Source organism: Microtus oregoni, unplaced genomic scaffold, assembly GCF_018167655.1.
Source record: "Microtus oregoni isolate MIOR12 unplaced genomic scaffold, Mior012 000047F_ref0000412, whole genome shotgun sequence".
NCBI classification, from domain to species: Eukaryota; Metazoa; Chordata; class Mammalia; order Rodentia; family Cricetidae; genus Microtus; species Microtus oregoni.
Genome location: NW_024543221.1, coordinates 6,160,489 through 6,183,268, shown reverse-complemented (window position 1 = coordinate 6,183,268; position 22,780 = coordinate 6,160,489). Strand labels below are relative to the sequence as shown.

Below are 22,780 nucleotides of genomic sequence, written 5' to 3'. Positions count from 1 at the left end.
GTTTCCCATGGCCCTCAAGGACTGGACTCTAACAGACATCACCTTGGTGGCTGGTCTCAGCAAATAGCCATCGTGGGATGAACGCATGGCACACACCAGGCGTACTTGTAAATGCTGTCCTTGTCCAGCTGCATCACGGTCATCTTCATGCAGAAGAGAAACTGAAGCTCAGGGAGGATCCTAGCTCTTTTTGAAACTACACAGCTTAGTGGGGACTCACAGCTGCCTGTGCCCAGTGTCCTCAGAAGAGTCTCGGCCTCTGCTGCCTGTGCATGCCCGTACCTGCTTTGGGGTTCTGCCCCCTCTCTGTAGATGAGTCTCAGTGCGCTCTTCTCCTCTACGCTCCTGCCTCCAGACTCACAGTAGGCTCATGGTCCATCAGTGTAGACAATGAACTTTCAGCAACAGGAATGAGGTCCATCCAGGGCTGCCTGGGGAGTGCAGCGAGGAGATGACAAGCACCGCCCCTTCCTAGGCCTGGCAGTGCAGTGGGGAAGCAAGACAGATAAATTGGGGCTGAAGAGACAGCTCAGTGGTTAAAAGCACACACTGCTCTTGCAGAGGACCTGAGTTCAGTTACCAGCATCGACATCAGGCAGCCCTTATCTGCTTTCACTCCCGCTACAGGGGGATCTGATGCCTCTGACTTCCACAAATGCCTGCAGTCATGTGCATGTATCCACAGACAGACAGATAGATGCATGTACACTCACAGGGAAATGGGGACACACATAAATGAAAACTACACACATACAGAGAAAAACACACACACATGAATAAAATAAATCTTTAAGACAAAAAGGAAGTCAACAGGGCTGGAGAGATGGCTCAGTGGTTAAGAGCATTGCCTGCTCTTCCAAAGGTCCTGAGTTCAATTCCCAGAAACCACATGGTGGCTCACAACCATCTGTAAAGAGGTCTGGCGCCCTCTTCTGGCCTTCAGGCATGTACACAGACAGAATATTGTATACATAATAAATAAACAAATAAATATTTAAAAAAAAGGAAATCAACAAGTTGGCATATAGCTTATCTTTGGGATGGTAATAGATTCTTAAAGAAGGAATAAAGCTGTGGTCAGGTGTTTGAGAGTGCCGGGAAAGGGCAGCTTAGGAACTGTCTTCCTGGAGGCAGTGGCATAGGAGCTGCATTCTTTTGGAACTGAGGAAGCATGCTCCAGGGGAAGTGTCAAGCAGGGAAAAGCAGGAGCCTAGCCTAGGTGCTCAAGAAGGTGAATGTGCTAAGGCAGCTACCTCATAGGAAGAGACTTTTGCCTTCCTTTATATGGAATATGCTATAGTTTGGATTTTCTGTGCCCCCACAGTGCCCATATGTTTGAAGGCTTTGATCTCAGTCCCCAGTACTGTTGGGAAATGGTACAACTTATAGGAGGTTGAACCTTGTGGACAGAAATTTGGCCAGTGGGGGCAGCCCTAGAATGGGGATGTTGAGACCCCCTCCCCTACTTTCTTTACTTCCTGACCGCTATGAAGGGAACAGCTTAACTTTACCACTTGCTCCCACAATACACAGCACTCTCTGTGTCCCAGGCCCCCTAAATGCTCTGCTGAGGTAGCTCAGGCCTTTGAATAACTCGAGGAAGTGCCAATCCAAAGTTTACAGCTAAACAGAGACAAAGAGAGAAGTAACTTTCTTTCCAAAGGCCACAGAATTATGATAAATGATGAAGCTAGAACTTTAACCCTTCCTGAGCCCTCGTGTGCAGCAATATCTGATTACAGCAGGATTTGGATGTCTCTTAGTAACAATCTTGTACCTCCTGGGCCTTAACCAACCTTGTTTTCTGTCTCCAGCAGGTGGCGCCAAAGGAACAACTGTGCAGCTGACCCACCTATGGGAGAAGTTGGGCTGAAAATAGAACTGGCACCAACTCAAGATCCATGCTCTTTCCTTCCCTGGATCCAAACAAAAACGTGCCAGTGGGAAGAGAGGTCCGGATCAGCATGGCCTGCCAAGAATGAGCTTCCCACAGTGAGTCCCACTGAGTCAGAAAGCGGTGGAGCTTACATGGCTCTGTGTCTCCCTCGGGGTGGAGAGGATCCAAGTCCCCCAAGGATCAAAAGGCCTGGAAATTATTAGCTCAGAGAACACCCTATAAATTAAAACAAGCCAAAACCTTAGATCATAAAACTAAAAGGTAGAGCTGGGACCTCGCCCAAGCTTGGTTGACCTAAGGAGCATGGCCTTTCCCAGAAGGCATGGTCCTGTAGTGACTGACCTGTGCAGGTGCTGTGGACAGAAGTGGAAGGTGAAGACGCTTTCTTACAGGAAAGTATGCTGTGATTGGGTGTTAGTGTTTTGTTTTTAACTGTTAAAGACACAGTCTCACTGCATACGTAGGCTAGATCAAGCCCAAGGCTCCCCCGCCTTGCCTGCCAAGCACTAAGCATTACAGAAGTGCACCAAGATCAGCTCAGACATCACGAGGTAAGTTGTTCCCTCTGCTGCTCCCATTGTGGTGTTCTGTGCTAACACAGGCCCAAGGACAGTGACGGACTGAAACCTCCGAAACGCTGAGTAGAGACAGTCGTTTCTGCCTTGCAAGTTGATTTGTGTCAGGCGTTTTGTCTCAGTGACAGAAACCTGGTTGACATAGCCGCCTTGGTTTATAATATGGTCTTTTCTATCTTAGTGACAAGATCTTTCAGTTATTCAATAGGATATTTAAATATTCAATGGTTTAAGTCCCAGCTCAGACATGTGGGAACTTGGGATTTTATTTAATTGATTGACTTTATCTCCTTAATCCCCCCCATGATTCACATTCCTGTAAAATGACGATGATGGTGGTGATAATAATAATACCTAGATGGATTTATTTATCCAGCTGATTGTCTTGATGGGGTTCTCAATCCTGTGTTCTTCTGCTTCTCTCCTTCATGGAAACATTTGCACCGACTTCCTAGTCTGTGCCCAGATCTGCCCCACTACCCAGGTTGTGAGCTTTCCTCAATGTCTCTAAGGTAATGATGGTGCACAGGGAAAAAGAGGTGCGTCTGAGAGGGGGTTGTAGAGGAGATGGTGCTGACTTTGTCCTCAGTAAGGGAGGAAGATGAGGAGAGGAATAAGGTGGTGTGGGACTTAGCAGCTAGAGGGAGCACATGCAGGGTGGTACACAGGCCATTGTGCACAGTGCACCCCAGACGGCCTGCCTTGAAGGCTAGGGGTAGAACATCTGGAGAGGGCTTTGCACCTCTGTCTTGTAACTGGGCTTGGAGGCTCCAGTTAGGGGCTGCGACTAGAATGACGTCTTGCGTGGTGGCCCAGGGCTCCAGCGTGAGTGATTATTCACAGCCTGCAATCCCTGCAGCATCGAGTCTTAGCAATGGGAGCCATCAGAGGTCTGCACAGATGTGAGCAGTGAGGGCGCAGGGGATTCTTGGCACTGGGGCTGATGGCAAATAAGTTGTTCCACTGTGTTCTGAAAGCCCAACCCCAACCGCACTCGTGTCTAGTCCCTAGTCTCTCTGTCCAGCCCGGCCCTATTGCACCCCATCCTCTCTATCCCCCACCCCATGGAGTTTCTACAAGACACGCAAACCAGCTAAGCCCCCTGTGCCAGCCCCCCATTGTCTCATTATTGGAATCACAGCCCCTGCTTCTTCCAGGTTCTGCAGACACACCCTCCTGCCTTCCACTTCACCAGTCTTATTTTTCTGGAGCAAAAACAGCCTCTCTAGGGGCTCACACTTCTGAGCTTCCTCCCCAAGTGCCATGACAGTGACCCTGTGTCCCTGAGAGCTCAGTCCAGCTCCAACACCCAGTAGTCTCCGTCCTGTCCTGTCCTGTGCCAAGTTGTGTGTGCTCACTTACCGTCTGTCTCCCCAGTGGCTCCCTGCGGAAGAATTCTTGCCTTCGTAACCATGGAGCCCACCATGGTGCCTGCATAGACCTTGGAAGTTCATAAACGAATGCATAAACAGTGGCTTCCATGGAAGGTAGTGGTGTGTACTTGTGGTTCAGAAAGAAATCTAGCCTTCCTGGCAGTGGGCAGTAGGGAAATGAATAGTAGACAGTTTTGTCCAGGACTGGAAATATGGTTTACAGTTTGGCTCTGCCACTGAGCAGCTGGTGACTTTTTGGAAAATTCATCTCCCAGGGCCTCTTTCTTTTCAAGTTGTAACTTAATCCCAGTGTTTCACAGCTCTCTGCTTTAGCCTGTGTAGAAATAGGAGTCAGGCGGTAGGTAATCCTATGTCGAGAGTGAACTGCAGTACCCGCCGTATCCACCAGGTGACGCTGTAAGCACGCTCTGAGCGCCACCTGGGCCCCAACCTGCAACTCAGCGGCAGCGGCGAGAGGGCATAACTCGGTTGGGGCAAGGTGACCAGGCTTCGGTCAGTGCCAGCAACTATAGCTGGAACCATAGGAGGCTGCCACATCAGAGCACCTGCTGCCTGTCTTTCATATAAACTTGGGTTCCTGAGTGGAGTAGAAGGGAAAACGCTGATGAGGCCTTCCACCCCAGTTCCCTGTTTAGGGCAGGCGCTTCAGGAGGGCTGAATCGGGATCTTTTCTGAGTCCAGAATTGGTGGTAGACCCCTAATCTACCAACTTCTAAGTGAGCCAATGGTTGGGCTTGAGCGTTTGCACCTGTCTTTCAGCAGTGGTACCGCCATGAACCCAGCATCCATCTTCCCCATCCTAAGACTCTGGAGCGCCCATGGGACAGGGTGCGTGGATGCCTGTCCTGCACCTTCCAGGTGGTCTGTGATAATTCTCCACCCAGCTTGCCCTGTGGGATCAGCATAGCCAAGCCCATGGACTGCCTGAGCCACCCCTATCTCAGTTTGAGCGAGATCTACCTCAGAATGAATCAAGGCAGTACATGTGCCCTGGGAGCTTGTGTGCCTCGGCAAAGTTGGTTTCTCTTGGGAGTGAGATGCAGAGATCACTGACCACCAACTTAGTCTTGGGAGAGGCGGGAGGACAGGTGCAGGTTCCTTCTAGCCCCTCCCCCCAGAAAACATCAAAGTAGAGCAAGAGGTACTTGCAGCCACCCAGGGAAATAAACTCTCTGAAGATGCCCCAGCACTGGAACTGGGCAGCTGAGGCCACTGGGGGACATATGGAGCTGCCCTCAGATACCCCCTCTCCTTGAGTCTCAGGGGCAGGACTGGAGCTTCATGTCCAATCGGAAGTGGGAGCTGATGGCTCCAAGAAGCAGCTTGCATGGCATTTGCACGACCAGTCTTCCTTTGTATGTAGGTGAGTGCTTTAGCCACAATTGAGCTGCTGACACTAAGGGACCAGGTGGCAGGTTCACACATCCGCAGCTCCCCAGTACTGCCTTTGGTCCTGCTGGATTAGCAATGGTCCCGCTACTGCTGCTTTGTGTTTGACTCCCCCTTTCCACCATCCTCTGTTTTCCCAATCCCAACTCCAGCATGAGTGTTTGCATATATGCATGTGCACACACGAACATGCACACACACATGTAAACACACACACAGACACACACACAATTTGAGATGACTTTACAAATCCAGATCCTCGCAACCTAGTGGGAAGAGAGTGGAATTCAAGTCTGTATAAAAATAGGGATGAATAGTTTTTTTTTAATGTGTTGAGTGTTTGCCTGTATGTGTCTAAGTGTGTTGCATACCTGCCTGCTGTCCTCAGAGGCCAGAGAGGGGCTCTGAGTCCCTTAGGGCCTGAGTTGTAGACGGTTGTAAGCTGCTGAGCGGGTGTTGGGAACCTCTGAAAAAGCAAGTGCGCCTAACCTCTGAGCCTCCTCTCTAGCCCACAACCACATTTAAAAAAAAAAAAAAAAGATTGTATTTTATTTTTGATTGTGTGTGTGTGCATGTGCACACAAGTACATCTGAGTGTTGGAGCCCACAGAGGTCAGAAGAGGGCATTTGATCCCCTGAAGCTGGAGTTTTAGTCAATGGTGAGCCACCCGACATGGTGCTGGGAGCCACACTTGGCTGCTCTTCACTTAGTCACTGAGACATTTCCCTGGCTTCAGCAAAGACATTTTCTTGGACATGGTGTTAACTAGCAAGAATTCAGCTCAGAGTTCTTGCCTGATGACCCCTTATAGATGTGGACTGAACCTCTGTGGGGGTAAGTTTGTTTAATCTCCCAAAAAGCTTACCAGACAGTTCCTGCTTTGTTTCCCAGATGCCACGCCAGAGCAGCCTGGATGCTGAGAGATTGAGACACGGAGGCTTCTTTTCAGGTGGAAGAACAGCAAACTTTATTTTGCCCTGAGCTAAAGCCTTTTATACCTTTAAGCAACTGGCCAGAGACATGCTGAGCAGCCAGAGGTCAAGATCGGGGCATCATGTACTGGGACCGCTTCTGCGGAAAAGCACAGGCCAGAAAGAACATGAACACCCTTGTCAATTACAGAGTACAAGGAAGTTCTGCAGGGCAGCCAGATCACAACACCCAAATGAGGAAACTGAGCCTGGAGATGGAGCTAACCCGCTCAAGCTCTGACTGCTGAGAAGCTGACCCAGGTTCACAGGTCTCCCAGGCCTGCCCTGCGAGCATCTGGCTACATCCCCAGCCCCTCACCAGGCTGAGGGGCAGGAAGGGTGTTTCCAGGCTGAGGGGAGAGCTTGTGGGACAGCACAAGGATGTCAGAGCAGACATGATGAGCACTCGTGGCTAGCAGTGTGCTCTGGCTTAGCCCTATGAACAGGGCAGTGGCTAAGCCAAGCAGAAGAGCAAGAAAGGGAGAAGACTGGCGTACACTTTCCTCCAGTTTCTGGGTTCTTTCCCCTTACCCAGATCAGCCCAGACACACGTCCCCAACTCCCAAATTCTGCTGTTGTCACAGAGAGGTTTCTGATTCCTCTGGACATGGACAGCTCCCTGTGGCATTCTGAGCCCAGAAGGCTTCAGTCTGCCACCACATGGGTCTGGCAAGAGCGCTCCTTCTCCATCTGCCTGGTTCCCAAGTCGTCATATATTTCCGCTTTTTTGCTGCAGATGGTTCACTCTCTGACCCACTAGGTTTTAAACAGCAAAATTCAAAAGAACACAATGTACTTTGTAATCTCTAGTAAGATATCGTGAATACACCCAGATAATATTTGTGTGCAAATTGGTGACAAAGGCCACACAGGGTGATGGATCGAATCTTTGGGTTCATGTCACCTGTCCCAGTGCGATTATGGTCTGGAACTGAACTCAAGTGCTCCCATTTTCCCCTCAGTGATGACACTTGCCATCCTCTGCAGAGTCCATCTGGGGACACTTAAGAAATGTCATTAATCTTCAGGGCAACCTGGTAGTTGCCTCTAAAGGCTTCTGGTTAACAGATGGGGGAACTCCCTCGGGGTTCATGGCTGAATGAAGAGGAGAAGGGAGGGACATACCCCATATCAGAGTTGGGGTGCCAGGGACATCTAAGAGGTGGCTGGTTTCCCCAGTATCTGCATGGGAACTTCCAAGGCTGTGGCTCTGCTGAGAGTTGAGGATATGATGGGGGGCAAGGACTCCTGGGAGCCTGAAGAGAATGTCCTGAACCAACTATTGTGGGAAGGGCCTCTGCGAATCCCTTTCTGACTCTAGAGCAGACAGCCAGCAGACTAGCTATTGCTCACCTCCACAATCTCTTCTCCCAGCCCCCTGCTGGCCTGCTACCACCAAGGGCCACATGGGGCAAGGCCATGCCATCTTTCTGACTACCCTGTGGGAACCCTCCTTCCCCTACAGATACTTCATGACTGGCTCCCCTTCTCAAGTCATCACCCCAAACCCCCAGGCTCCCATTGCTGTCCTGGTTTGGGGTTCTTCAGAGTCCTCAGCTGCCACTGAGTGATATGATCTTGTTGTCTGTCCCCCTGTAAAAGCAGGGCCACATATGAAGCCTTTATCTTGGTATCTTCTAATCCCTAGCATCATGCCTAATACTTCATAGGTGTTTCTCTTAGTTGGGTTTTCTATTGCTATGAAGAAACACCATGACCACAGCAACTCTTATAAAACATGTAACTGGGATAGCTCACTTACAGTTCAGGGGTTCATTCCATTATCATCCTGGCGGGGAGCATTGCAGGGAGGAGCGTGGTGTTATGCAGGCAGACATGGTACTGGCTACATCTTGATCAGAAGACAACAGGAAGTGGACTGTGACACTGAGTGAAGCTTAAGCAAGAGACCTCAAAACCTGCCCCACCATGACACTTCCTTCAACAAGGCCATGCCTCCAATAGTGCCACTCCCTATAAACTTATGGGGGGCAGTGATGTTCAGATTACCACAGTGCTCAGGAAATATGCCTGAAGGGCAGGGCTGCCCACATGGCTGGCAAAGGTAGCAGGGAGCTCTCTCCTGAGCAGAAGGGATAGCCTATCAGAGTAGACACTCCTCTTAAGGTGCAGTTAGCCTTGGTGGAAGCTCTCCCAGGTGTGAGAGACCTAGCAGAGATGGACTACCAGTCAGGGCCACAGTGGTACCTCAGCCTTGAGGAGGGGAACAAGATTAGACTCTGGGGCCATCAGTTCGGATTTCTGTGAGCAGACATTGCCAGAAGTTTGCCTGTCCCTGTGAGGACTCCAGAAGTGTTCCCAGTCGAATGTTCAGACTGGAGCCTGGCCCTCAGTCCTGGCTTCTTGAGGCCGAGCAAGTTCTGTATGGCCATCACCCTCTGCCAGCCAGCTGTCTGAAAGAACCTGGTCTGTGATTCCCAAGCTGCCTTGTGAATATCCCACAGGCGCCAATGAGGTGCAATGGGGCAGTTCCCAGGGGAGGGCCACTCTCAGAGTGAGCCTGCAGAACTCTCAAGTGGATGGGCAGTGACCACCGCCACCACCACCATCTGGCGTGGGTAGACAGAGGCCTGAGGGGTGGAGTCTAGTGAAGCTTGGGTTTTACGGTTCTGGGTTCTTTGCTCAGTCAGCATCACAGCTGGTTCCCAGCTTCATTTGCCAGGCTGTTGAAGGGGAACTGATCAGTTCCTTACTGATAGATTTTAACTGGTTATTACTGAGTGTCATAGTGTAGTGGCATTTCAATTGTATTTTAATAAAGCTTGCTGGGGATAGGGACAGTAAAACAGGCAGTGGTAACACACACCTTTAATCCCAGCAGCCACACTAGTTGCCATAGAAACTGGGTGGTGCATGACTTTAATCCCAGCTGGAGAGAGGATTATGAAACGGGGGTGGGGGGACAGCTCTTAGACACAGTCTCATTCTGAGATTCCCGGAGGTGGGATCGCCATTTCAGAGTGAGGTTGACATAAGAACCAGTGGCTGGCTGTTTGCTTTTTGGATCTTCAGCACAACTTGTGGTAGTTGGTTCTTTTCTCCCACTATATCAGTTCTGAGGATTGAACTCAGAACGTCAGGCTTCACTTTTCTGTGCTCAGTCTCCTCACCAGCCCCGAGTGTCCTCTTCCAAGTGAGAAACTCTGAGTGAGACCCTCGCTGCTGGTCACCATCCATTTCTTCACTAGGCAAACATTTACCAAGTACTTACTGAGGATACCGCAAGGATGAAGATGAAGTCTTGTCTTCAGAATATAATCCTGTGGAAGGATGGTGCGGATGGGGGACCAGGAACAGGTAACAAGTTAATGTGACCGGACTATACAGAAAGCAAGGCAAGGGACGCTTCTTCCTGCTCTTCCCGATAGCCCCCAATTCCGTCAGCTATGGTGCTGCTGTCTCCTCCTGCACAGCTAGTGTGCCAGGTGATGTCATCTCTTCTCTGCAGAGGAAATGGAAGCAGGCGACTTGTCCACGTGGTGGAGGGGTCTGAGCACAGCAGCCACTGTCCTGGGGACCTGATGAGCCTGAGGCTGACTGTCAGTCACTGGGTCAGCCCAACACTTGCCTCTGCCTGAGGCTGTCTCGGTGACATCATGGATGCAATGAGCCTGAAACAGAACTTCTTCGAGGTGACACCACCACCTGCTATAGCAGCTATCTGCTGAACAGGCTCTACCAGGCACTGGATTTGCTCCACACCGTCACTTGTGATGCGAGATGTCACTGTGCCAACTTAACACAGTGGTTGGGGCTGGGAAGTGGCTCAGTGGATAAAGCACGTATGTAAGTCCCCAGCACCCACATACATTCTGGATGGGTATGGCAGCCCTCCTGAAATGGGAGGTTCCCAAGGACAAGCTGACTGGTTAGAATAGCAAATCAGGAGCTCTGAGTCCAGGAATAGGCCCTGATCTAGTGAATAAAGCAGAGAACAATCCAGGATATCTAGTGTCAACCTCTGACCTCTACATGACTGCACACACACGCATGCATACCCACACAGATAAGAATACACACACACAAACACACAAATTTGCACAGAAAGTACATAACTGTTAACAGGCCAGCAGGAACATGGGGCATTTCCTCAGGGCTCACTGGGGAAAACAGGACCAGTAGTCTAATGTTGGAAGACAAGGCCAATGTCGGGAGCCACTGTGACCAGCATCCCCAAGGGCTGGACTGGGACACCAACCAGAATTGGGCCCCTGAGACCTCTTGACATGGAATGGCTGCTCCTCCTTGTTCCTAGGCCACTACAGCATAGGGGATTAAGGACCAGCAGGGCAGAGGCCAAGGCCATGGCCTGGTGAGGTTCACCCTGAGCTAAGGGAGTTAAATGTATTCAGGCTTCTGCTGTTCTCCCATGGCATGTGGTGGGGCTGGCGGGCAAGAGCAGAAGCCATGCCTGTCGCTACTATTTTTAGTTAGCTGACTATCTCTCATCATCTCTACCAACACAAGATGCTCAAGGGACACCAAGAGACCTGGGATGGTTACCTGCTCCGTGGATGCAGAGTTACCACTGTGCCCTGACCCCAGTTCTAAGGAAGAGCTTGGGAAAAGGGCAAGGCTGGAGGCACTGAGGGTCCCAATTTGCTCGCTCTACCTTTGGTCAGATGCCCAAACCCTTCCTCCTGCTGGCATCTGCCATGATGAGTCAGGTAACCGTTGGAGACAGCGTACCTGCGCAGCTCTGGGTTCTCTGGACAAGACCTTTCTCCTGGCTTCAGCCTCTTCAGTTTTGAATGAACTACTTCCTCCCTCAGCCTCCAGTGTGGAAGTCAGTCTCCCTCAACTCATGCTTTGATCATTAGCTCCTGGGGACAGGACAGGCTCTGCCTTCTGCTGATGTTCTCCACTCTTCCCAACCACCACAGGAAAGGGCATACTTTTATTGTGCTGTTTTCAGTGGGGAACTGGAACACATCTGAGGTCTTAGGTAGAAATCAGCACAACGCATTTCTACAAACAACTCCTCCATCCAGTTGCTCTTTTTCTCCAGCACCTAGCCGGATGTCAGTACTTGAGGGTCTAACCAAGCCTGACAACTGAGTTCAGGCCCTAGGACTTACACATGGTGTAGAGAACCAACTCTTGCGAGTTGCTGACTTCCACACATGCATGGTTGCATGGGCCTAGAGACACAATCACAGCCAAAAATAAACAAATGTAATAAAAGCATATTATTATAGTAATAGTGATGGTCATGTCAGGCAGGTATGAGAAGCCAAGCACCCAAGAAGTCTGGCATGGCAGAGACGAAAGGTACAGACAGACGTCAGCCAGGCTGCCCGGCCGTCCTACTCACGAGCCCGTGCACACTGCGGGTGTTCTAGAAATGCTGCTTTGCATCCTGCACGTGCTCACGTCTGATGCTCTGGAAGAAGCCCCCTCATCTGGTCTCAAAGCTGACAGGCAGCCCTTCGTGCCTAACTCCCCACTGCCCAGGTAACTTCCGGTGGGACAGGGTGTTCAGGCACTGGCAGAAGTGGGAACTCGATGGACCTTTGGGAAGCCATTGCTCAACTTTCTTGTATGCACATTTTACCATCTTAGACATGAGTGTGTGTGGATTTTGGTATCCAAGGTCATCTTGAAGTTCCAAAGGATGAGTGTGAATCAAAACTTGAAAGTTTCTGTAAAACAAAAGATATCCCTGGCAGGCTGGATAGCCCCCAAACCTGTGACTACATCTTTATAGATGAACATAGTGGACATGACCAAGAGGCAAGATTAACCTGGGATCAAGGTATCACAAGGGTCCTTCTAAGAAGACAAGAAGGCAAAAAGAGGAGATGAAGGAGAAAACAGAAGCAAGGGAGAAAAGGTATCGGTGCAGTGGCACCATGAGCCTGAGGACAACAGCATCAGAACGCTGGGAGAGAAGACTCAGTGGGTAAATAAAGGTGCTGTGCCAAACCCACAATAGTATTCCTAAGCAAAACAAACAAAACCTATAAGCAACAGAAATGGGAAAGGCATTTGCAATATATTCAACCAAGAGTATTCTAAATATGAAGTACTTTCTAATCTAGTAATTTTAATAAACAGAGTTGCTATGTGCCAGGCACTGATATAAATTTACTTGGTCCTCATAACTCTAAGTAAATATTATTAATACCACTTTACATCTGAAGAAACTGAGGCACTTTAGTTCAACTAACTTTACGCTCAACAGATGATATTAAAGTTTGCAGTTCAAATGGACATTAATTCAAGTCTCCCAGAGCAGAACTGGAGTGGGAAATGTGAGTCTGCTGGCAGCCACTGGTGAAGGGGCGAGTGTGGGAGCAGGTGGTGCCCGGGGACAGAGGGAAGGAAGAAGACCAGAGCTCCAGACACCACTGCAGTCAGGGCCCCTGGGGACCAGCTGTCTGGCTGGGGGACACTGCAGGGAGTCAGGGTGCTCAGCCACAGGCTGGCAGCTGCGGGTGGCAGTCTTGCCAGGAACATCGTGTGTAAACTGAAGATATTTTAAAATGTACAATTTGGGGGTGGGTTATCTTATTTATTTTTAATAATGTATTTATTTATATTTTATGTGCATTGGTATTTTGCCTACATATATATCTGTGTGAGGGTGTTGGATCCCCTGGAACAGGAGTTAAAGACAGTTGTTAGTCATCATGTGGGTGCTGGGAATTGAACCAGGGTCCTCTGGAAAGAACCACCCCTCCAGCTCCATATTTGTTTATTTTTAAATAGGGGCTAAGTAGTCAAGGTTGACCTTGAACTCTCGATCCTCCTGCTCCAGTTTCCTCAGTCTCATTTTATTTTTATTATTTTTTAAATTATCTTACATGTATAGATATTCCTGCACTGCTTGAGTTCCTGCCCTGTATTCTGATCAAATATGTCACAAAACAGACTGCTAAACTAGATTCACAGTTAATTCTAGCATCCAAAAATGCTGATGGAGTACCCACTCAGGGCACAACACTACACCATTCAGAAGATATGGCCACTGGGGTTTTGTATTGGCTATAAGAATTATTATGCAGGTTATTGCTACAGAGTCATAAAGAGCAGAAGATGTGAATAAGAAAAAGGTCATGTTCCCTTTCTCTCCATTAATTCTGGGGAGAAAACTTAAAAGCCAAAAACTAAAAAAGTAGTATTTGATTGTACTTTCCCAAATCCAGAAAACAATTTTATCATCCAACAAATAGCTTAGAGACACATGCAATAAAAAGATGAGAAAAATAAGCCAGGCGGTGATGACACACACCTTTAATCCCAGCACTCGGGAGGCAGAGGTAGGTAGATCTCTCGGATCCCTGTGAGTTCGAGACCAGCCTGGTCTACAAGAGGTAGTTCCAGGACTGGCACCAAAGCTACAGAGAAACTCTGTCTTGAAAACAAAAAAAAAGATAAAAATATCCAATAAAAACCTTCACTTTCAGCACCATACTTAGATTAAATGAATACTGCATTCCCTAGTCAAGAAATCCATACAAATCAGGTGTGGTGGCCTTTAGTCCCAACTCTGGGAAGCAGAGGCAAGTGGATCTCTGAGTTCCAGGACAACCAGGGCTAGTGAGCTAGTGAGACCCTAGCTAAAGAATGAAGGAAAGGGGGCTGGAGAGATGGCTCAGAGGTTAAGAGCATTGCCTGCTTTTCCAAAGGTCCTGAGTTCAATTCCCAGCAACCTCATGGTGGCTCACAACCATCTGTAATGGGGTCTGGTGCCTCTTCTGGCCTGCAGGCACACACACACAGACACAGAGAATATTATACACATAATAAATAAATATTTTAAAAAAAGAAGGAAAGGAAAATAAACCTACACAAGAAATTCAAAGCTTCAACAAAAACAGTATATTTTATTTACTGACCTCTAGAACAGACTAAAATTCTCATAACTAATAAAAATTTCAAGTTAAAATGTTACTCAGCATGACAAACTTTTACAAAAAATACATTAGTGCAGTACCTTTGCTCGAGCAGGTAACATGGGACGTTATACTTAGGTGGTGAAATCAGTTACAAGTACAAGATAAACATAAAACAGTAGACTCCTGGCTTATTAGAAACCCAACAGTTCTGAGAGGCATGCTATGCTCCATACTTTAGTTCATCCGAATAACCCTTAACCCCTCTGAGACGATGTGCGGAATCACATCATGGACATTCTGCAGAGGAGGTTGCAGCCCATCACAGAGACCATCGTTACGCTTGTGCCCTCAGATAACTGAAAGCCAGTCTGGCAGGCACTCACCGCTCAGCAAGCTGCTGCCATAAATCCCTTCTATTCAAACACAGTGTGAACCCGGCAAGAGAGGAAAGGCAGGCTCAAAATTCATAAACCAGATCATGCTCACTGCAGAGCAGCAACCCCAGCTGCCAACTTTATTATAAACAGCATAAATGTTATGCTCCAAAAGAAACATGCCAACACAGCAAAAGGTTACATTTTATTTCCTCTTAAACACAATCTAGAAAGAACTTTTCTTGTTAATTCATCAACAAATTACTGATATGAATTTACCAGAAAAATAATTATATATTTTCCCAACATCAAATGATCTGCAAAAGCTGCTAAGGTATTTCTTATTCAGTTTCCAAAAATAAAGGCTTCTAACTGAGAGCCCGGACATCCCACTCTAAAGCAAACCTTAGAACACAAGCTGGTCTCTCAGTTCTCAACAGCTCAGTTACATAAATATTTTCTTCCCAACACTTTCTCAGTTTCAAAAGCTATTTACTTCCCAAGAACATACAAACAGTCTTCTTTTCAAACCATTCATTCTGTTTCCATGGCGACATTGCGGGATTCCTTGGCCACCATAAGTCGCATTAGTTGACTGTGGAATTTCTCAATCTTCTTTACATCTTGAGCTTGGTCTGTTCTATACACCAAACACTGTCAGAAAATTTAAAGACACAAAAACTAAGCAAAGCTAGATATTAGTAATTAGGGACGCAGGCGAGTGGTCACATATCTGGGAGTCTTATCTGCCCTTATTTTGCTCTATTCTCTCTGGAGTCACACTAAACATCCAACAATTGCTTTCCCTCCATTATTTTATTTATTGGTTTTTCAAGAAAGGGAATCTCTGTAGCTCTGGAGCCTGTCCTAGAACTAGCTCTTGAAGAACAGGCTGGCCTCGAACTCACAGAGATCCGCCTGCCTCTGCCTCCTGAGTGCTGGGATTAAAGGCGTGCGCCACCACCGCCTGGCTCCCTTAGTTATTTTAAATGTCACTGCTGCTGATGAAATGTAAAGAAACTCCTTCTAGAAACATCTCAAAAATGACAAGTTAAATCCTACTGTCTATAAGTTCCAGGGGTTCCAGCTCCCCTCTTCAGGCATGCACACAGGCAGACACGCAGCAAAACACCCACACACCAAGAATAAGTGAATAAAGTTGAAGATCATCCTCAGCTACACAGTAAGTTCAGGCCAGCATGGGCTACAAGATTTATACATTTCCTACTTGAGAGAATAGTCTCTTATCCAATGCAGAAAAAACTTCAGAAGGGACCTGAGGGTGGCAGGTCAAGGATTTTTTTTTTTTTAAAGAGAGTTAGTACTTTTAAAAGTCATTCTGGCAGGCCTGGAGATATGCTCAGTAGTAGTGCATATGTAGTATGTAGATGGCCCTTGAAAAATGGGAGGGAAGGGGCTGGAGAGATGGCTCAGAGGTTAAGAGCATTGCCTGCTCTTCCAAAGGTCCTGAGTTCAATTCCCAGAAACCACATGGTGGCTCACAACCATCTGTAATGAGGTCCGGTGCCCTCTTCTGGCCTGCAGGCATACACACAGAATATTGTATACATAATAAATAAATAAATAAATATTTAAAAACAAAAAAAATGGGAGGGAAGTTTTATGTGTGTGTGTGTGTGTGTGTGTGTGTGTGTGTGTATGTGTGTGTATGGAAGATCACTGGCAGTGCACAGGATGAACTAAATGCACAGGTACTATTGTGAGACAATCCTAATAAACCAGGCAAGTAGTATGGTCCTAATCTGAAAGAGCATCAGTGAAGATGGACAGCTGGGGACAACAGGAAGAAGCAGGAAAGCCTTGAGTTAGCAAGTGCAGACGCCTAGCCAAGTGCAGGAACGGCATGTTCAGGGATCAAAATGCCACTTCTTCAAATAAACCAACAGTAGGCATAACAATAAAAGAAAAGAAGGGACCAAATACTATGCCCAGGTTTCTGGCCAGGTTGACAGCATTCCTAGCCACAGAGGAGGAGCCAGATGAAGAGTGAGAAGCTCCATGCTGGAAGGCTAACTCGGAAGGATGAATGAAGTAATGTTACTTGACTTCAGAGTTAGTCAGATCCTCAGAAGAAAAATAGGAGTCCAATGTACAAATCTGTAAGCAGACACAAATACAGAAAGTACTAGACTGTAGGAATCGAATGGACTATTCTAGAAGAAGTGATACAAAAAGATAATCAAGGTCAGAATACTGATAAAGCACAGTATTTACGGGGAAACATCTAATAATCAGCAAAGACAGCACAGAAAAGCAAGGCCAACATAAAGCTACAAAGGGCTAAAACTTCCCATAGAGAATGGTCTTCATACTGCAAGTGGCAGAGATCCAATGAACATGAACTAATGAGAGCACTGGGCTAGATCTCATCACAGCACGGTGGCGCTCACATCAGGAGCAGACTGGTGGAGGGCACAAAGGGCAAGCCACAGAGGGAAGGAAGAAGGAATGGAGAAACAAGAACAAGCCCCTGGTGTGGCTTCAAATACATTATTTATGGAGCCAGGCATGGTGCCTTTGATCCTAGCATCCTGTGGAGTTCAAGGCCAGCCTGGTCTACATAGCAAGTTCTAGGACAGCCAGAGCTACATAGAAAGACCCTGTTTCTCAACAAGACAAAACGACAGCCTACAGAATGGGAAAAGATCTTCACTAACCCCATATCAGACAGAGGTCTGATCTCCAAAATATACAAAGAACTCAAGAAACTGGACATCAAAAGAACAAATAATCCAATAAAAAAAATGGAGTACAGACCTAAACAGAGAACTCTCAACCGAGGAATCTAAAATGGCTGAAAGACACTTAAGGAAATGCTCAACATCCTTAGTCATCAGAGAAATGCAAATCAAAAAACTCTGCGATTCCATCTTATACCTGTAAGAATGGCCAAGATCAAAAACACTAATGATAACTTATGCTGGAGAGGTTGTGGGGAAAAGGGAACACTTCTGCATTGCTGGTAGGAAAGCAAGCTGGTCCAACCCCTCTGGATGTCAGTGTGGCGATTTCTCAGAAAATTAGAAAACAACCTTCCTTTTGGGTATATATCCAAAGGATGCTCAATCGTGCCACAACGACATGTGTTCAACTATGTTCTTAGCAGCATTGTTTGTCATAGCCAGAACCTAGAAACAATCTAAATGCCCCTCGACTGAAGAATGGATAAGGAAAATGTGGTACATTTTCACAATGGAGTACTACACAGCAGAAAAAAATAATGACATCTTGAATTCTGCAGGAAAATGGATGGAGCTAGAAAACATCATTTTGAGTGAGGTAACCCAGATACAGAAAGACAATTATCACATGTACTCACTCATAGGTGGTTTTTAAACATAAAGCAAAGAAAGCCAGCCTACAAACCACAATCCCAGAGAACTTAGACAACATGAGGACACTAAGAGAGACTCACATCGATCTAATCTTCATGGGAAGTAGAAAGTAGAAAAAGACAAGATTTCCTGAGTAAACTGGGAGCATGGGGACCTTGGGGGAGAGGTAGGGAGGGGCGCAGAGAAAAATGTAGAGCTTAATAAAAATCAACCAAAAAAAAAAAAACCTGTCTCAAACAACAACAAACTATATATATAAAATTTACTATTTATGATTTATTTCTCACCATGAGAAAGGAAACCTGCTCAATTTTAGTCTCTATGTTTTTCTGGCTTAAGGCCTGAAGAAAGCAACTGTTAGCCACTGCTGGCACATTGCCTTCATGAAGCAAGTTCAGTTACTTCCTGAATCTAAAAGAACAGCTTTAACCAGATGGTGGTGGCACATGTCTTTAGTCCCAGCACTTGAAGGCAGAGGCAGGCGAATCTTGGTGAGTTCGAAGCCGGCGTGGTCTACAAAGCAAGTTTCAGGACAGCCCAGGCTACAGAGAAACCCTGTCTCGAAAACCAAAAGAAGAATGAAGTTCTTCGCTATGGAATGCATGCACAATAAGTACCCTAGATTGGTCATCTGCATGAACTCTAAATAAACAACTTCAAGGAAACAAACTCAGAACCCCCAAAACAAATAAAAATGTATACTTACAACTAAATCATCTGTTACTTTGATACACAAATTCCCATCAACGTGCCTGTATTTGAGAACCACGCGTACCTGCAATAAAATTACTTACTTAAAAAGAGCAAAATAGATAGCACTATGCATACACAATTTCATCAATCGTGCAAAAGCTCTTTAGAGTGAATGCCCCAGACACCCGAGAAAGCGCTTCCACTATAGCCTCTTCACTGACATGAGGTAAAGGGAAAAGCCAGCCGTTAGTTCCATTACATCTGTTCTACTTATGCTTTAGATGTGTGTACATGGTACATATGTGCACACGTACGCAGAGCTATGTGCTCTATTCACTCTGTTTTTAAAGACTTTTTATTTTATGTGTTTAGACACTTTCCCTGCATGTATGTCTGTGCACCACAATGAGTGCCTAGTACCAGCAGAGGCCAGAAGAAGGTGCTGGGGTCCCTGGAACTGTAGTTACAGGTGGTTGTGAGCTGCGATCTGGGTACAGTGCTGAAAACCAAACCTTGGCCCTCTGCAAGAGCCACCTCCCCAGCCCTGTCCATTTTCATTCTTGAGAGGGTCTCTCAATGAACCTGGAGCTCACTGACTGGCTAGGCTGGTGGCCAGTGAATCTACTGCCACCCTCCTACTCTCTAGCCACTCAGGGCTAGAGTCACAGATGTACACCATGCCCAGACTGTACAGGGGCTGAGTTCAACATTGGGCTCCCATGCTCACACAGCCTTTTCCTCACAGAGCTGTCTCCCCAGCCCTATTTAAAAAAGCAAAAATCAACCTTTTGTTTTTAAAGTTGGGTACTGTATTTTTAGTTTGAAGAAATGTACTAAAATTCCCAATACACACATCAAGGAATGTCTGTGAGGTGGCTTGGCACTCTTGTTAGTAAAACAGATGAAAGGAAGGGGGTGGTAAGAAGCAGGAATGGCTGAAGTCCAACTACATCCCTCAGGAAACCGGGCCGAGGGCAGTCCGCCGCACCTTCCACCTGTGCACCTCCCCCAAGAAGGCAGGTCAGACTCCTCAGCACATGCCATCTTTATCACAAGCACGAGGGAGGCTCTGTTACCTTGAGCGGATCCACCTGGAAGGTCCCCATGGCTTCCCAAAGCCAGGATCACTCACAACAGTGAGCACTGTGTCACGGGACACTTCCCATTGCTCACAATTCTAGACTTCAGTAGCCACGATGTAATCTGGACATTAGCACACCGCTATAACAGCAGCCCAAACTTCAGCTTCTGTGAGCGTTTCTTTCTCTCGGTGATGAATGCAAACACAGCGACCGAGGCAGAGTCAGCATTTCGCTATCAGTAACTCCCGTTTAGGTAACTTTAAAACCAAAACACTAAGGATCGTCAGCCCTTTCCTGCCCCGAGCCAATTCCAAAAGCCCACAAATTTAAAGTGGTTTCAGCATGGCAACCTGTAGCTCGTCCAATTGCACCGTGCCCTGCTGGGGTCTTAAGAGTTACACCTCTAAGAGGTTTGTCTGGGTGACAACAGAGGAGGAACTCACCCAGAATATAAAATAGCTACCTATGTTTACAGTACCTAACCTACTCACTGAACTATTACATTTTTGAAATTTAGTTTGTAGGAACAAAGAGAAACCAATTTTATTTGAAAGATAAACTAAGCAAGACAACAATGTGGGATTTTGACTGTTGACTAAAAACACTCATTGTCTTCATGGAGAGTTACGGGGCTAATGGTACCATAAGATGGGTATCCATTGTCAGCTGGGTCACAGAGACAAAAACTCAAGGTTCCACTCAAAGACTTTGAGTTCTGCAAACCAAAATAATCCGACACAGACAGAATGAATTAAAGTTCTAGAAAGAAAGATACTGGTAAAAAATACTAAAGGAGAAAAGTAGATTATAGTGGGAAAGGGGCAAAAGCCACTTTTCTTAGGAAGTGGCTTTGAAAAACACATGTTTTCCTATAAAGAAGGTTAGGAGCTGGAGAGTTGGCTCAGTGGTTAAGAGTACTGGTGGCTCTTCCAGAGGTCCTGAGTTCAATTCTCAGCAACCACACGGTGGCTCACACCCATTCGTAATGAGTTCTGGTGCCTTCTAGCCTGCAGGCATACATGCAGGGAGAACACTCTATAACATAATAAATAAATCATTTTTAAAACGTTGTCGAAAGCAGCGTTCTGAATAAAGATCTAATTCATTCTTTGGCTTCAGCAAGTCTAGAAATGAGTGGGTGAGAATTCAGTAATCAATGAAGAACAATTTGGGGGAAGTTTTGGTCTTCGTTGTTTGTTTTTGAGACAAGGTTTCTTTTTTTTTTTTTTTTTTATGTATACAATATTCTGCCTGAAGGCCAGAAGAGGACACCAGACCCCATTACGGATGGTTGTGAGCCACCATGTGGTTGCTGGGAATTGAACTCAGGACCTTTGGAAGACAGGCAATGCTCTTAACTTCTGCCCAAGACAAGGTTTCTTTGTGTAGTTTTGGCTGTCCTGGAACTCATTCTGTAGACCAGGCTGGCCTCAAACTCCCAGAAATCTGCCTGCCTCTGCCTTCCAAGTGCTGGGATTAAAGGAGTGCATCACCACCACTGCCAAGCTGGTTTTAAGCAGAGGACACTTGGGTGTCTCTATTTTCAGACAGCAGGGACAGGACTGTAAAGGACTAGAAGGAAGACAGGCCCAACTAACGGTCTCTTCTTCAGCCCACCAGCAACAGCACTTCCGTTTACGCCATGCGGATCAGTGTGATAAAGGGTGAGAAGATATGTATGGGCTCCGTGGTAAATGCGCTGGGGAGAGAAGGCACAATCTTTGCAAACATTCCCGAGACCGGACAAGCTGTCTTCTTTAGCCCTGCACGGATCAGATGGGCTGGGGTTCAGAGTCACAGTTTGGACTTAAGTTCAAGCTCTTAGAGCAAATCATCTTGGAACTTGAGAATGAGGTTCATGCTCTACATCCCTCCCCAGTCGGGGGAAAAGTGAAAAACTAACAGAAGGTTTTAAGGAAGCAGAAGTCCGTAGGCCAACAGACTGTGTCACCTGGTAGAAACGTAAGGTTCTTCCTCTCCTGTCTATTCTAGACATGTTTTGATCACCACAACTCTGTCACTTCTATTTTCATTTCCCTACAGCTACCACCACATTCTTACAAGTACAGTCCTTCTGTGTGCTTGTATATCCTTTACCGTTCTTTTACTAAATTAAAAAATTTATCCTGTTGTATCAGGCCCTCTGGACAAAATCTTGTTACACCTTCCAGCATGTTGCTCAACTGAAGAAATGGCAAACAAGTTGCCAGCACCAATGTATTTTATAATTTTTATTTATTATTTGTGTGTGCGCGCATGTGCGTGTGTATGATGTGTAGTTAGACAAGTTTGGGGGGTCGGTTCTTTCTTTCCATTTTTATGAGTTCCGCATGCTGAGCCTCTCCCCAGCCCCGATATATAGCTTTAAAAAAACAGCTCGTGTTATATAAACATTAGGCACTCTCACGCCTTTGAGGGAAGGGAAGGGAGCACCAAAATAAGTGACGGACAGGAAAGAGAAGGTGCAGGGGCGGAGCACCAGCCTTAGCGACACGTAAACCAACCAAAGCCATAGCGGAAGTTAGGAGTTCCTCGGGTGCAGGCCACTGCAGAGTCCACCGCTGTGGAAATGGCTCTGTCCTGTGGACACTGTCGCAGCCTCACTGGGTCCCAAGTCAGACGGGAGGAGACGGAAGGACACAGAAGGCGCAGTGAGAACGAGGACAGACGCTGCTTCCTGCCTGTGCTAAAGCCGCATCACAGGCGCAGGAGACCCCCGTCCCGGCTAGTGACTCACCTTCATGGGGTCGGCGAGGTAGAGCTTCTCGGCCGCGCGGCTGAACTCCTCCCAGGTCTGGAACTGAGGCATCGCGGCTTCGGGCAGCGAGAGACGAGGACACTGAGAAAATAGCAGGGCAGGATCCCCGGCTTCCCACCTCCCTCCGCAACCGCCCACGGCGCTGAGCTCCGGCGTACAAAGATGGAGGCCCGCTAGCGCCCACGCCATTGGTCAGCCTCGGCCGCGCCGGCCCAATGGGCAGGAGGCATCCTGCGAGGGGCGGGGCCTCCGCTTGGAGACGTCGGGAGCGAGGAGAGGCCGGCGGCTGCCACAGCGCCGCCTGCAGGCCTGGAGGGGTGGTGACTGTGCCCCTGCCTTCTTTCCCGACTGTGATTGATGCTAAAAAATCAGGCTCTGCTTCACAAGGAGCAGCTCTGTGACCAGGCACCCAAGTTACAGTCGTGGTG

At 47.4% G+C, this 22,780-nt stretch overlaps 1 protein-coding gene across 1 annotated transcript; it reads right to left on the bottom strand.

Annotated features, from left to right (window-relative positions):
- Positions 1–14,057: 14,057 nt before the first annotated feature.
- Srp9 (signal recognition particle 9) lies at positions 14,058–22,523 on the bottom strand. Its single transcript, XM_041635344.1, has 3 exons — positions 22,332–22,523; positions 18,526–18,594; positions 14,058–15,117 (listed from the first exon to the last, which is right to left on the bottom strand). The coding sequence occupies exons 1-3, from the start codon at positions 22,401–22,403 to the stop codon at positions 14,998–15,000; spliced, it is 261 nt and encodes an 86-aa protein (XP_041491278.1). The 5' UTR covers positions 22,404–22,523; the 3' UTR covers positions 14,058–14,997.
- Between the last annotated feature and the right edge of the window lie 257 nt (positions 22,524–22,780).

What these genes read in the sequence shown, in the direction of transcription:
- Srp9 (XM_041635344.1), bottom strand. Translation starts at nt 22,403, where the DNA reads ATGCCTCAGTTCCAGACCTGGGAGGAGTTCAGCCGCGCGGCCGAGAAG. An exon ending in ACCTCGCCGACCCCATGAAG is followed by an intron (nt 18,595 to 22,331) that starts GTGAGTCACTAG and finishes ATTTTATTGCAG; the next exon opens with GTACGCGTGGTTCTCAAATA. An exon ending in AAGTAACAGATGATTTAGTT is followed by an intron (nt 15,118 to 18,525) that starts GTAAGTATACAT and finishes ATTTTCTGACAG; the next exon opens with TGTTTGGTGTATAGAACAGA.